We start from the raw sequence: 16367 nt of genomic DNA on the forward strand, positions 1-16367 counted from the left end.
TTGTTTCAATGACATGAACCACATAGAAGAAAACTTATTAATATTACTTTCCAGATGTGTTATTGTTTTCATCTCTGAACTGAATTGTTCTATGCTGGCATTGATGGACAATGAAGTTACTCTGTTTCTATTGAAATCTTTTTTCATTTCCTTTATGGAAAATAATTTAATACAAACTAGCTTTATGAAACTAATTAGGTTTGTTTGGGTTTTTTTTTTACAACTTCTTCTTACTTAGCCAGAATAATTTTTTTTTTTAATTCTGTTGTCTGAAAACAGTTACCATTTTCCACCAGCCTCAGTGTTTACTGTAGGAAAGGAAAGATGAGCCAAGGACATAATGGAGAGCAAAATAAAATTTTCTTTACTCTTCAAAAACAGTACCAGTCAAAGGCTGGTTTGCTATAAAAACATGACAAAGTTGAAGAATCTTCTATGGTCATAAGTGCTTTGGCATTAGAGATACATCTATGGAGTATTAAGTTACTCCTCAAAGACTTGAATTCGGGTTGTACTTGTTCCCACGAATTATAAATGTCACTTAAGATATGTAGTAGATATAAAATGATTTAAAATCCCATTTGACACCAGATAGCTGGGAATTATTTTCTTCTCAGCTTACTTGCTGTGATCTGAGTTTATAGCTCAGATGACAGCAGCACTAACAAGGTGTAATGAAATGCAGCTCCCTGAGATCCTCGGGTTTTGCTGATATTGTTGACTGCTGCAGGAGAGGCAGAGTTGTGAAGCCCTGTACCGAGAGGAAAAAAATGTAGTTTGCACTTTTAAACTGTCTAGGAATGAAGTGGGGCACTCTAGCAGCCATCAGCCTTTGTATAATCAGAGGCAACTTTTGGTTAAAAATCAGCTGGTTTACTTATTTTTATGTTGCTGCAGTTGCTGCCAGCTTATACCTGAGTTAATATCCTAGACCTCGCAGACATGGTTAAAGTTATTAAGGTAGAATATGAAAGGAGTGTTGAAGGTTTGTTTCCTGTTAGTCACTCAGGGCACAGTCCTGAAGGCCCTTACCCCATGGGCAGTTGTGTCAGCAGTCCTATGGACCTCCAGGACTTCACGCAGGATAAAGGGAATGGCAAAGTCACTCTGGGACAAATCCTCACCCCTACATCTAGCTACCCTGTGCTGTTCTTGCACTTGATCTGCCCAGGCGGTACTGTTTGCGTGACTTGGTGTTACTGTTTTGGCATGGCGCAAACAGCCCCTGGTCTGGGGGAGCACCCATGGCTCCACGGGGGTGGGTGAGGCTTGTAAAGTAGTCGAGGTCATGCATCTGGAAATACAGTATGGGGCTGCTACTTTAGTTGTGTGTACATACTGGGAGTCACTGGTGTAAAGATTGGTTCCTGCTCTAAGAGGTACTTCAGTGTGGAGTGGCTATGTGAAGGGAAAGTAAAACTGGATCCTTGGAAAGCAAAGCAAGCAGAGATGTGTTCATTGCATCTGCTATTAGACAAGCTCCTCTATGAAGTGAGGTCGGGCACCAACTGGAAGAGCTTTCTTGAGAAGGAAGAAGTGATAGCAGGATGAGGATACCTTCTATCTGGAGAAGAACTTGTATTTGGTGTACCAGTGGAGAGAGACAGATTCAAAGCCAAGTCAGTGTTAAAAGGACTCTGCACAGAAGGTGTTCTGACCTGAACACAAAGGGAGCATCATTTTTAACAGAATGTGACTTAGGTGAAGAGGTTTATAACTGCAGAGAAAAAATATTACGTACGACTATGAATGAACAACATTATTCATGGGAACAACAGCACACTTGTAAACATTTCATTTTGTTTCCATTATCTGCTTACATCTTCAAACTTAGCAAGAGTTGTAGCTTCCTTGAAGTTTGTTTTTCGTGGAGACCTACGTAATGTTTGACAGCAGTTCTCCAGAATATATTCTTTGTTTTGAAAATCCAAAGCAATCCTCTTAGGCAGATGTTCACAGTAAAAAGCTTGTATTAACACGCATTAAGTACTGCTTTCTTCTCTTCTTACCTCTGAGGATAAACAAAAACTACCACCAAGACTGGGGCTATTGGGCATTTGTTTTGGTGTGGAGTCTTATGCCTGCTGCAGACTTGTTCCCCCTACAGAGTACGACAGGGGGCCAAGAGTGTTATGTTTGAATTAACGTAAGTTTAAAACTGTGATATTGTCCCGAGTGTTTAAAAATGTCAGACTCTGTTGTTAGAGGAAGCCACGAGGTGAAATTATGTTCCTTGCTATGTTTTAATCCAGGATAACTGCAGGGCATACAGGAGAGTAGCAGAGATCAGAATAAAGCCCAGGGTGAGCCTCTTTATATGGGGAAACAAATTCAAAACTAGAAGTGGACTTGAGATTTTCATAGGGAGCCTGTGGCTTTAGTGCAGTAACTGTTTTCACCAAAAAAATCCAATAGATGGGATTATAATTTTGCAGTTATTTTAGCCTGCTAGGATTTGAGTCTGAACAGAATCTTGTAGACTAGAATTTATTAAATTCCTGTTCATATACATAAATCCTGTTCTGCTTTGTTCCCTGAATTCACCTGTGGCTAGCACGCTTACCTGAGTGTCTTTTACCTCTTAGGAAGCAGACACAGATGAGAACCAAGGAACCCTAAATTTTGAAGAATTTTCAGTGTTTTACAAGATGATGTCCTTACGCAGAGATCTCTACTTACTGCTCTTAAGCTACAGTGACAAGAAGGATCACCTCACTGTTGAAGAACTTGCTCAGTTTCTAAAGGTGGAACAAAAGGTACGGGAATGCTATGTGTCCATATATATGGACATATAAATTTGTTCAAATATAGGGTGAGAATTTTAGGGAAAAGTTTAGCTTTAGGCATGGGGGCAAGAACAGATGTTGTAACAAAAAAAGAAATATAAAGGCTTTATTGATTTTTAAATATTTCTAGAAAGAGTTTGAACTTTTTCAGACTCTGCGGTAGAGGAAAGGCAACTGTAGGGCAATGCGGTTAATGTTTGTTAGTTTACAATGGCATTCAGGCACCATTAGTTACAGTTGGTTATCGTGTCTCTTAGACACAGGGTTGCTTTCTCTTGCCTAGCTTGTCTGGATTGTTTGTTGGTGTTGTGGGGGGATGTTTGTGTTTCCAGGAGATGCCTTTGATGAGTAAAGGTCTTGGCAGATGTACTCTAAATTAGGATGATACGTGATATGTTTTAAAGCTAGACACACATGACAAAATTAGAAGAGCAAACTATTTCTGATTATCTACAAATAGTTTGCCTGTGCATGGCTTAATGCATATCCTTTCCTGTAAGCAAAGGTGAATCCTATGATATTGTTATATATTTCAGGAATTCCCAAGTATCAGTAGTATTAGGAATTATAGGGACTACTGCTTTTATGATTAAGACAGCAGTTTAAATAGTGACAAAGAACAACCTCTTAAATGTGACCTAAATATTTATTAAAATTTTAAGGGAAGATTACATTTTTGTGATACAATACAAAGATGGATATTGAACCAACCTGCACCCAAGGGTGACGTGTCCAGGATTCTTTTTTCTCCCTTCTGCCTTCTTTCCCAATTTTTCTTCAGGAAAGTCTATTTTTTTGGACATTCCTCACAGATGTGTGGGACTCAGGCAAAGAAAATTATGCATCTGAAGGTTGTATTTGTATCTGAAGCTCCTCAGAGAGAAACAGTTGAGAGAGGTGAGGTTCAGGGAACCTCAGGGAACGGTGATAAGGAATTTAAAAAAATAGAAATGAAAAGAAAAGCAGCAAAGTAACTTAAGAAGCAAAGTTGGGTCAAGATCGGAGATTTTTCCCCTGATGTGCTTATGAACAAACTTGCTGAATGGAAGAATATGTAACCATTCCTAAATATGTTGGTCCAGTGGAGATTTTTACGCCCATCTTGAAAGAAACTGAATTACTACAAAAACTGTCTGTGCAACGCATGGAGAGAACTTGTACCCTGGGCAGTGAGGAGCACAGAAGGAACCTGGTGATCTCCAGGACTCTTGTTTGCTTCCGGCAATTGGTCCTGGGTTGTTTGCTCACCCCATGTGTCCTTGCAGAGTATTGCTCCTGAACAAACTCATGAAAATAAATACCAACATGCCAACCTGCTTGAGTTTCCTGGGTGTAGACGCTGTGTTTTGCCTGCAGTCAGTGGATGATCTCCTGTGCCATTCCAGGATCCTGCCTGCAATGACTGCTTTTTCTGACTTAGCCCTAGCATTAAATCTCAACAGCCTGTGCTGCTTTGTTGCTGAATTTTCCCTGATGGCCATTGTGGCAATTCCCTGGCATGTATGACTCCCTGGTTCTTCCTTGCTTCCCCCTTGAAACATGGAGCACTGTCACGTCACTGATCTCGCTGCGATAGCCTCAACACACAGATTCTTGCAAGCAACCTGGTCCTGGCAATTCTGCTAATTACAGCTTTAAAGCACAAAATGTTTTTATCTTTTTCCCTTTATGCTGATGCCCTAAGTCTTCTGAGCTCAGTGTTTTTTCCTTTGTTTCCTGTTTAATCACTGCCTTCTCCTTGGGTGCCCTTAAGTGGAGCACCCTTGACAGCAGCAGCAGCAAGGCTGACAGTGATGAGGAGGCAAATAAATGCTCCAGGGACGACATGGTCATGGAGATGCTGAAGTGCCCAGAACAGCTGAAGAGCAGTGGTGTGAGAAGGGCACTCGGGGACCTGGAGCAGGAAGGAAAACATGTGAAAGAGGCAGAAGAACTGTCTTTGTGGGTGCACAAGGATGTTATGAAACTACTGATGCAGTGGAGAAAACGATTTGACTGTCAAGTCTGGCATACTGCATCCTCTTCCCTGTCTACACGCTGTTCAAAATGCTGAATGTGGACAGGGCCATCGGCTGTAAATGCTCAACATTATTCCAACAACAAACAATAAAAAGATGATCTCCTGCAGATGAACTTCTCAGCAGTGTAGTTTAGAAGCACCTTGCACTTTCTTTGCCTCTTCCCTCTGGTTTTCCCACTTCCCAGTGTTAACAGTGTTAAAGCAGATTTACCTTTTAATGTTTCAGAACACAGACATGATAATGTCCTCGGGTAAGGCAAGATTGCTTTCAAAAACTGATAATAGTTCAAATCATAATGCAACTCTCAAACACCTTCAACCAAACAGCGTTTCATTTTTGCTGTTGTCTGGCTGCTTGGAAATCTGTGGACAGTCTGTCCAACTCCATCTGCTACTCTTTTGGCAAGACTTCTAAATATTCTGCAGCCTGAGGATAGAACAAAAAGGGGTTGGGTTTTTTGTGAACTTGCTATGCTGGCTTCTTTTTTTAGGAGAGTTCCCTGTTGCCTTCACCCCAGAGCTTGTGAATCAGATTATTTCCACTTAGGTGCAGTTAAACTCAGCTCATTGCTATTGAAATTGCAATTACATGGCTTCAGATGTCAGAAGAGCAGAAATTAGGCTGGTTTCCTGGAATGACTCCTGGTCCTGCAGTCCTCTTAGCACAAGTGACTGTGAGGGAGGACCATCCCTGGATGTCCAGTCATGCCTGCATGCCTGAGGGTTGTCCCTGTGGGAGTGCCCTCTCCTAGAAAACCGGCGTCAGTGCCTGAGTTGGTCCTCCCCAGGATTTGATCTCCTGCTAAATCCACAGCAGGATCTCCAGGCTCTTTTGACAGACAGAACTTGTATTTGAGTAGTGGGGTACGGGTGAAGCAGGCTCTACAAACGCAGTCTTCCCTGTTAAGGAGCAGCTTTGTAGTTGCTGGCCATTCTGGACCTGCACCATAGAGTGAATGGCCTCGTTCTGCCCCTGTCTTGGGAGCCCTGTAGTGATGCTGCCCTGTGTTCGAGGGTCAGCCAGCCTGCAGCTCTTGTCTGATTGCTGTCTGTCCTTCCTTCTTCCTTTCTGCTGTATCCACATCACATCGAGTGCTCGAATTATTTCAGTTATAGCAGAGACCTCTTCGACACTTGTGCTGATGGTTTTCAGTTACAGGACTGCTTTGGTGTTACAAACCTGAAATGTTTAGTTTTGGGTTTCTGAGGGCGAGGTTTCCCATGTGCCTGCTTGCCACCTGCTGCCTTACCATGGATCAGTTACTTTGCAATACAGTTTTCATCTGTCCTGAGAAAAAGGACAGCCTGCTGAGATCTTGCCTCCAGCAGCGTTCTCTGCGTGCTCCAAGAAAGTGCTGCATATTGTATGATGTGCCCTGTCATACTCCCGAGTGACAGGAACCAGATGGAAATGTTAATACTATGCCATTGTACTGGTACCAAACCAGTCTCTTTTAAAACAGCTGCAGCCGTACACAGCCCGAATGAAACTGGTAACAAAAATTAATGCCCCTACTCATTTTAATTGAACTGGAGAGAAAGTAATTTTGTAACAATTACAGCCTTGGAACATGCATATATAATTACGTAAAGCTTTTCCTTAATAACTCAAAATGCACTAGCCCATATTGAATTAAGCCTGCTTGAGAGAGAAAGTTTGCTCTTATTACTTGTCTACACTAACTATATAGTATCACAGGAATAACTAGTGATGTGGTGAATAGTGAGAATATGACACAAAGTGGTAAGTGGGGATTAGGTACAGTCTTCGAAAATGAATGTTTTGAAACATCTATACCTGCTCTCTTGGAAGAAGTTTTAAAGGGATGTAACGAAACAGTATATGCCAGGGCATGTTGGTATGTTAGGCTGAGATCTGAAACAATGTGTACCAAAGGATATTGGGAACCAGCATCCCAAAGAGAATAGGAAATAAGAATATCTGTGTTGGTACATAGACTTCAAAAAGAGGAGAGACTGTGGACCTTGTTAATATCAGCTGAGGAAGACAATACCATCATCATGCCTGATCAATCCTTCCTACTTTCCACAAAAAGCCCTCATTGTGGCAACACAAACTCAACTGGAAAGCGAGCTGATGCCTTCCTCCCTTTCTCAGGCTTACACAAAGGGATAATCAGTATAACTGACTTATGTGGTGACTCGATATGTCGTGGCATCTTACGTCAACATCTTGTGCTGAAATTGGAAGAATGTCTTTGCTTTGATTATATTTTGATTTTTCTTATAGAATTATTAACTATGAACAACTAAAGCCTAAACCGTTAGAGCACTGTTGACATGCAGGTGGGTTGCCATCCTGTGTAGCAATACCTGTTATTAGCATTGCACTTTTCTAACTTCTTCCCCCTTTTTTTTTTTTCCTAACTTCTCTTCTGTTTTACATTACTTTCTCTTATTTCCTTTCCCATGAGAATGGGAACTGAGAACGATTGCCATTCTTAGCTTGGGGCCTTTGACAGAAGAGGGCTCTCCCATTACCTGGTATGGCAGTGTTGTGCAGCTTCAGGTGGCATTAGATTTTTAGAAATAGGTTTGCCTGACCTCCTTCCAATGAGATTGGTGAAATCAAAAGTGATTTTCCTCTTCTTTCTCATGCTTCTACACTCAAGATTAGAGATAATGTTGCTTTTTTGTAGTTTTGTAGGATCTTATTTTAGGAAAATAAATTAATAGTTCATTTACTTAAAAAACAAGGTCTTACTGGTTATTCAAAGGCTGGTACTCTCTTAAGGAACGTATCTGCATCAAAATTAAAGCTTTTAACCAGGAATATGAAAAGTACCTATGTATCCAGGAAATTTTGGAAGCTCTGGTATTGATTATCTTCAGTAATCCATGTATCTAAATACTCAGTCATCAGTAATGATCATTACTATTTGATATTATTTTTAGTGTAATACTTTAAAACTTAACGAAAACAAATTTAAATAAGTAGCCCAAGTCGTCATCTCTCAAGCTACAGTTAAAAAGCACAAATCAGTGGACTTTTCCTTAGCAGATGCAGCTTTGGACCAGATTAGATGTTTTCGTTCCTAGAGCATACAAGTACACTGCCACTCAGCCATCAAGGAGCCATGTGGGATAACAAAAAAGTTAATTCTAGCCAGCTTGTGCTAAAGAAGGGCTCGCTCTGAATAGTGTTAGCAATCAAACAGCAACATCTACTTGAGCTAAGATAATCAGTTATTTTATCTACTGAATTGTTCTCATTCCTGTTATCCTGTGTAATTCCTGCAGGCGTCTCATATTGTTGGCTTAGCCAGGAGATACAAATAAAATCTTTGGAGAAGGAAATGGGCTGAGCCATGCTTTCCCTGTGCAAGAGAAAAAAAACAGAGGGAAGGATGAAGGAGAGAAAGGCTGAAAAATATCTCCAAGTTTTTCTGTTTGAGTCACCATATGAATTGAACTGCTCGCTTGCCCTCTGTTACTGTACTTCTGATGTTGACATGTCTAGTTCTTCCACTCCTCTGGTAATTTTTCATACATAGGCTGGCGCCTTGTAGGTGTTATGAGATATGGTCAGTCAAGGCACCTGCATTTCTGAGGAGGAACTCGGCACTTGGCAGGATCATGCCCTTAGACCAGATCAAGAGACGCAACCTACTTTTAGAAGATTTCCATACGGCTGAATGTCGATGCTGGGAATACTGAGCTACTAATACTGATCAATACTTACAAATATCTAAAGGGTGGGTGTCAAGAGGATGGGGCCAGACTCTTTTCAGTGGTGCCCAGTGACAGGACAAGGGGCAACGGGCACAAACTGGAACACGGGAAGTTCCACCTGAACATGAGGAAAAACTTCTTCCCTCTGAGGGTGAGCGAGCCCTGGGACAGGCTGCCCAGAGAGGTTGTGGAGTCTCCTTCTCCGGAGAGATTGAAAACTTGCCTGGACACGATCCTGTGCAACCTGCTCTGGGTGATCCTACTGTAGCAGGGGGGTTGGACGAGATGATCTCCAGAGGTCCCTTCCAGCCCCCACTGGTCTGGGATTCTGTGGGAAATAATGGAAAGCAGAAATTCATCAAAGGCTACAGACAGAGCAGAGTAAATGGAATAGGTTTTGCCATCTGAAAGAGAATTCCATTATTAAGAGAACAGTTCACAGAGGGACCATTTTTGGATTTAAACAATAAATATTGTATAATCTGCAGGATGACTTAACTTCACTCCTGCCTTTGCCTGAAGCAGTCATGTTAAGAGGTGACACACTATTTAAAAGAGGGGACTGCGTGTTCCTTCACTTCCAGACTGCTCCACATGCCAGGGTGTTTGAGCTGACTCTGGCAAAGGATGCAGAGTACAAACAGTAAAGAGGATAATGGTACAAATAAGCTGCCAAAGGTTTTAGTGTCATCATTGCCATCCTGTGATATTATTAGTGGAGGAAATGAAATACACCCAATCTTAGTTTTCACTTTTTTTTTCTCTACAACTTAAGGGGGAGCAGGGGCGAGAAAAGATGAGATGGGTGATGGAAGCTACTTCTTTCCTTTAATTTTAGAGGAGATACAAGTGCATGGTGATACTCTGGCCCCACTAGTCAGTTAGGACTTCAGTTGTGGGCTAGTTGAAGCTGATGACAAAGTTCTTACTTGTTTCAGAAGAACTGCTGTTTTTCATTTCAGAATCTAATTATTTATCTCATAGTCTGTGTATGATAGTGAACTCTCTTGGAAGTAATGAAATCACAGAAGTGGAAAATGCATGAAAATGAAATCAAACCCTGCCAAATCTTTTTGCATGTCTAAGTAGATTGTATTATAGAATATAACTTCGTAGTTCTCATTTCGGCACTATTGCTCAGTACAACTATTAAGTGTGCTTAACAGCTAATTTTCATATTTAAACTAAAATGACACAGCTTATAAGTGACCGCTACCTCTCACTCCTGTTTTTTACCTCAAAGATAAGACCCGTGAGGTTTGTGCGGCACTGACAAAAATCAAAACAAAATCTTAAAGTCCATTTACACTAGTATTACTGGCTGTCCTAGTCGTATTTGACCGAACTCAACGTTTGATCATAAGGCTTTTCAACGGGACCCAGAAGCCTAAAGTAGATTTTGACATGCTGGTGACATGATATTAAAATAAGTGTACCAACACTGTTGCTTTTGTGCAGATGAATAATGTGACGCCAGAATATTGTCTTGACATCATACAGAAGTTTGAAGTATCAGAAGAAAATAAGAAGCAGAATATTCTTGGGATTGAAGGTAAAGTTTTTATTTCAAAATTAGTTTTGCCTTGATATGCTGTATGTAGTGGAATAGAAAAGCTTTAACAGCATTTTGGTGTAGCTATAATATTTGACTGTGATAGAAAGTTACATAGAAGATCAGCAGGCATTAGCTTAGGTGCGTTTTTGTGAGACATGGGGGAGAGGAGCGTAGGTGGGGTGAATGAGCAGCTGGTGTTCTACACTCATACATCATAGCCAGCATCCAGTCACGTGAATGCCTTAGGCTTGCGTGAATTTATTGCTAACTCTGTATTTGTAAATCACAAACATAAAACATTCTGTGCTATTCATTTTATAATACAGACTGTTCTAACTGAAGTAATAAAAACAAAGTTTTCATTCTGCTCTGTCTCTGTAGATCTGGAATCTCTCCTGTACAACCCCATTGATTTATGCTTATGTAGAATAAAATACGGATTGTTCCATTTTCTTTGGGTTTTAATACCTTATTCACCTTGGTTGCTAAAGCAATCGTAAATGGTATATTTATTCAGAATCCGACTTAGTATCAAATCAAAATCTGACTTGGAACAAAATAGATTAAATGCTGTGGCATGTTAATTTGCCCAGAAATAGCTTTCATGAAGCAGCATAATTTACATGGTTATTTGAGAGTTGGGGGGAAGAAGAAATCTTTTTACACATGGTACTTAAATCCTGGATATGGTCTCCCAGATCTTAAACAAGCTTGCGGTGTGACCCAGGGCACTGCACTTAAACTGAAATAAGGAAAGCAAAATGAATAAGCCGTGACATTTAAAATATTTCTGAAAGCATTTCTGTTCCTTTTAATCTTACTGCTGCTGCTTTTACGTTTGAGTTACTTTCAGGGTTGGTATTGTTTGCACTATCTTTTGGAAATATTTTACATTTCTCCTTCTCAAAAGAGGTATTTTTAAAACTTTGTTTAATGCTGATCTGTTTTACAGGATGTAAACAAAGTACCATCTTCTCACATAAACTTGCAGCATAGAGAAAAATAGTAAACTAAAGTGGAATTGGCTAGTATGGTCCCCCCTCTGCTGCAGTGCAGCTCCTTGGGCAGCTGCTCCCTTGTCTACATGATATCTTCAGTGAGGGTAGTGCTTATTTACAGCAAAAGAGTGGAATCAGGACAGCCTAAGTGTCAGCAGTAAACTCAGGAAAAAAACCATTTACTTCCAAGTTGTGATGTCAGTTTGGCTCCTGTTTCTGTCTTGTGATCTGTATAAGTTGTCAGATCTTTCTTTAACTTTGGTAGGAGTGTGTTCTTTTGTTTTGTTCTTGATGGTGTTGCTACCTTCTGAAGATTGCTTCTCAACTTGGCACCCCTGAGGCATCAACAGCAGCACAAAGTCCTGGCAGATCGGCAGAATACTGAACCTGTATTCTTGCATATCCTGCATCTCTTCTGCAGACTTCCTCTGCCTCCTCTTATTCAAAAGATGTCACGTTTGTGATGGAGCAGAACAGGATAGCTCTTACCTGTTACCATCACAAGGGTCCATTGAGGGGAGGGAAAAATGTTTACCAATGACACCAAGCTGTGTGTTGCAGCTGACACACTGGAGGGAAGGGATGCCGTCCAGAGGGACCTGGAAAGGTGGGCCTGTGCAAACCGTGTGAAGTTCAGCGTGGCCAAGGTCAAGGTCCTGCACATGGGGCGGGGCAATCCCAAGCACAACTACAGGCTGGGTGGAGAATGGACTGAGAGCAGCCCTGAGGAGAAGGACTTGGGGTGTTGGGGGATGAGAAGCTCCACATGACCCAGCAATGTGCGCTGGCAGCACAGAAAGCCAACTGTGCCCTGGGCTGCGTGTCCAGCAGCGTGACCAGCAGGTTGAGGGAGGGGATTCTGCCCCTCTACTCGGCTCTGGTGAGACCCCCCTGCAGTACAGCGCTGGGGTCCCCAGCACAAGAAGGACATGGAGCTGTTGGAGCGAGTCCAGAGGAGGCCACGGAGATGATCCGAGGGCTGGAGCACCTCTGCTATGGAGACAGGCTGAGAGAGCTGGGGTTGTTCAGCCTGGAGAAGAGAAGGCTGTCTGGGGAGAGGGGTTGGATCTTGGGAATGTATTCTTCTCAAAGGTGTTGGAACTTCCATAGGCTTCAAAAAGAAATACCTGTGTGTGTGCCAGCAGTGGACTGAGTCTGTGCAGCCTCTTCGGTTTGCAGAGAACCCGGCAAGCTGCAAACCACAGTTAATGTGCTGAAAGCATGAGTACAGTAAGATTAATCCCTGCTACGTGATTTAGTGGGTTTGGAGTCATGACTTAGCACTGACAAGCATAAACAGAAAAAACAAATGTTAGAGCGCAAATCATTCGCTCAGTAAGATATACTGCATCCGTGGCAAAACTGTTTCTCTTTGTTGAAAGGTTTCACCAACTTCATGCGCAGTCCTGCTTGTGACATATTTAATCCACTGCATTGTGAAGTGCATCAGGATATGGATCAGCCGCTTTGTAACTACTTCATTGCTTCATCTCACAATACGTACCTGACAGGAGACCAACTGCTCTCCCAGTCCAGAGTGGAGATGTATGCACGAGTGCTGCAAGATGGCTGTCGATGTATTGAAGGTATATTTTTAGTGTAACTCTCTGGTCATCAGAAGTATGATGGCTATTTCTTTTAAGTGCAAAGTCAGTGGCAAACTTAAAGCATTAATGCTTCGCTATCTGTTTAACTTCAGTAGTAAGCTCCTGTTTTCAAGCAGTCTAAACAGGAATTTTTGTATTGGGGATGGCCTTCTCAGACAAACATCATAGACACCACTGTATTCTCCTGCCTGCTGCTGTGTTGTTATGCTTTTCTCAGCGCAAGTTTTCCATTGTTGTGTGTTTGTGTGAAGTGCTTTTTTGTTGCACAAGCCCCAGTAAGGCAATGGACAGGCGTCTGTGCGGGGCCCTGCTGTTCCAGCAGAGCAGCCCCGCTTGTTCTGCTCTGTGGTTCCCCAGTACCGGAGGTTACGGTGTTGCAGGAGTGCCTCCTGATCCATGTGGTTCAGAAGGAGCTGAGCCAACAAGACTTTTCTTTCATAAGCTGAATGGGAAAGTGGGTGTTTGCATACGCAGTTCCTCCTGCGGATGCCAAGGGAAGATGAAAAGCACCTGTAGGAGGAGGACAGGTGAGCAAACAATGCCTTCTATCCGCACAACTGCGTATCTATTTCTGTCACCATCCTGGAGCCGAGAAACCTGGGTTTGGTCTGCCACAGTGGAGAAGTAGGATGTCGTTTCATCAGCCAGATGCTGGTGGAAGAACACAAGATGCTCTTTGTCTAATACCCTGGAGATAGCGTTGGATTCTTGTTTAAGTTCTACATTATTTAAATAATAACAAAACATTAGTATGTTTCTTTTCAAGATTCTGGGTGGAATAAAGTCTTTTAACAATTTTACGTAATATACACTCAATATTATTTTTTTATGACTACTATTAGAAAACTCATCTCTGGAAGAGCAATTAGTTAATCTGAATTTAAAACTTAATTAGTGAAAGTGAAACTGAGAAAATTGGGTGTTCTATCACTGTACTTTCCCTTCTGTAGGAAAGTTCACTAAAATGCACAGTAGTATTATTTCACTTGACCCCAAGACTATTGTAAATACTGTACAGCCTAGATAATAGCTCTGTTGCTTTCTCTTGGTGAAGTTTTTTACTTCCTGTGGAGGCAACAGCAGTGACAAATTTGGCGTAAATCCAGAGTACAGTAATTCATTAGGACAAGTGTAACTGTCCTAGTCCTTTTGATGTGTGATGGCTTTGATGCTGTTCTTACTATAGGCAGTTATAAAACTGCAGATTGAATTGGGAGTTGAAAAAAAGTAAATTGTTTTTAAATAATTTGTCTGCAGAAGCTGCTTTCCCAAGAGATAGCTGTAAATGTTATTTGACCTATTACACCTTTGTAATTTTATATAAGAGGGGGAAAAAACAGTTTAATTTAAGGGGTAATAACAGTTTTAGGTTTCAGACTTCTCATTTCATATAAGAAAAGACTGTCGTCTTTGTTAGTCTGAACTCAATTGGTAGGTCATAATAGTTTTAATGAAGCTTGTTGACACCTGCATGGTTGAGTAGTGTACATGAGTTCTGCTGGCAAGCAAGATCAGCAGATACGTATAAGATCATGGGCATCTCTTAATGTATAGCTTTTTTTGTCTTAATAGTGGATTGCTGGGATGGTCCAGATGGAGAGCCAGTAGTGCACCATGGCTATACTCTTACTTCTAAAATACTCTTCCGTGATGTGGCAGAAACTATCAATAAGTACGCCTTCATCAAAAATGAGTAAGTGTAGAGTCAGTTTTGAAGCTTCACCTGTCCGTTTTGTGTAGTTAATCCTATGTCAAAGCCAAAGTCAAATCAACATCAGGAAGTACATATATTCCTCTAAACACATTGAGAAATTATAAAGCTGATTCTATTCCCATTTATTGTCTGTATCGTATTTATTGTTCAACTGCATGAGCTCTTTCCATGAATAGAATAGAAAGTTCAACTTCAGTTAGAAAGACCTTTCATGCATTGTAAACTCAGTAATATTTTGAGCTGTCTGAGACTGTTGAATATCTAGAGATAATTTTGGTCCTTTGTTTATATAAAACTTCCCACTTATTTCCACAGGGAAATTCTCCTTAAAAATCAATGCCATAACATTCTCTAAGAACATTTCTTTATTTCTGTAGGAAAATTGAAAATCCTTCTCATACGTAGTATAAGGAAATACTGGGATGAGGTGTAATATTCAGATTCTATTTTGTTTGCCATGGTACTATATAAGCAAAGTTTATTATGGAAATCATGGAATTTAACCATATATATAGAACAGTCTCAAATCATGAGTGTCTAGAATTTTGAGCAGTTGAGAGACAAAAAAGGGAGGAAAATGCTTACTTCTCTTTATTTAAAAAAAAAAAAAAAGTGACCCAACAATGGGGGTGTGGAAAAACTCAACACGCCCAAAAGTTGAGTGTTGTTGATTAGAAACAGGAGCTGGTGAAATCAAAGCCGAAAGATACGGTTCTTTGTTTGGTGTGCAGTAGGGCTCTGGGGTTCCTTGCCATAGGATTTTGAGGCTGCCAAGAGCTCAGAAACAACTGGGCAAATTTGTGGGAGAAACAGGCTGTTATATACAGAAACAACATCTTTAGCTCCAGAAACTTGAGCTGCAAATTTGTGGAGCCTGGGAGAGTATTCTGGAAAGTATTACCAAATATTTCTCCTTCTCCAGAGCCAGGGCATCTTCAGAGGTTTGGTCTGACTCACAGTAGCTGCACTTACTAAGACAAAGGCAAATCGTTCATGCAGCTATCAGTCTTTGGAAGATGAACAGAGAGTTAGCAATTCCTTTGAATCTGTTGATTTCAAAATGCTTTTCTCCAGGAGCAACTTGCTGATCACTTACAGCTTATGAAGACTTTGAACGTGGCTTGCAAAGGGATAGTGTAACTTCCACTCAGCTACACAGAACAAAAAGGCTTTGTGTCACTGATGAGCTTTATTGCAAGTTTATGTCCCTCACGCTTGGTGATCATTGGTTTCAAACTTTGTCACCCTGTGCACTAGTGGCTAGGGTGGGGGCAGAGGGCAGAATTGCCTGTAGGGACTATCCGAGGGATTCTGACAGAGCAGGGATTTGGGAGTTCATCTGCAAAGTCCTTCTTCCCAAAGTGAGTTTGTTTCCAGACTACTGACAATGCAAAAGCAAACTGCTTAAACCGGTTTATGTGGTAAGCTGTGCAGGTCTTCTCTGAGTTATGACAATGTCTGGGGGTTTTATTTCTAGGTTTCCGGTGATACTGTCTATTGAAAACCACTGCAGTATTCAACAGCAAAAGAAGATCGCTCAGTACTTGAAAGAGATATTTGGTGACAAACTGGATTTGTCATCTGTAATCACTGGAGATTCCAGACAGCTTCCTAGCCCTCAAAATTTGAAAGGGAAAATCCTAGTGAAGGTAACTTGCTACTGGTGGCATGTTCAAAATGCAACTAAAGTCAGCATGTGACGTTTATTGTAGATTTTCTTTCGCTTTGGAGAACCGGTTCAGCAGTACTATGTGCGAGCTAAAATTCTGAGCTTTTCAGAGAAACTGAAACAGAGTTTACCTTGGACTTGGCCTGTGTCCCAAAGTACTTCTGTAAATGTTTCAACAGGGAGGTGGTATCAACAGGAATGGAAAGAAAATTCTTTCTATTTCTTAAGCAGCTTATTTGAGAGTCTTAAAGTCAGGTGCTTATTTTTAAACCTTAGCACTGAGTCAGGAGAGCAGAAAAATGTAATAAAATGCATCGTTATGAAT

General features: G+C 41.2%; 1 protein-coding gene across 3 annotated transcripts in view; it reads left to right on the top strand.

Moving 5' to 3' along the window:
• Window positions 1-16367, top strand: part of PLCH1 (phospholipase C eta 1) — a 79763-nt gene that overhangs the window by 39284 nt on the left and 24112 nt on the right. For all 3 annotated transcript variants that reach the window (XM_075761710.1, XM_075761711.1, XM_075761712.1), the window contains 5 exons: window positions 2586-2756; window positions 9958-10051; window positions 12435-12638; window positions 14232-14352; window positions 15851-16022. In XM_075761710.1, coding sequence (XP_075617825.1) covers window positions 2586-2756; window positions 9958-10051; window positions 12435-12638; window positions 14232-14352; window positions 15851-16022 — 762 coding nt within the window. The remainder of the gene's footprint in view (window positions 1-2585; window positions 2757-9957; window positions 10052-12434; window positions 12639-14231; window positions 14353-15850; window positions 16023-16367) is intronic.

Source organism: Balearica regulorum, chromosome 9, assembly GCF_011004875.1.
Source record: "Balearica regulorum gibbericeps isolate bBalReg1 chromosome 9, bBalReg1.pri, whole genome shotgun sequence".
Taxonomy (NCBI): Eukaryota; Metazoa; Chordata; class Aves; order Gruiformes; family Gruidae; genus Balearica; species Balearica regulorum.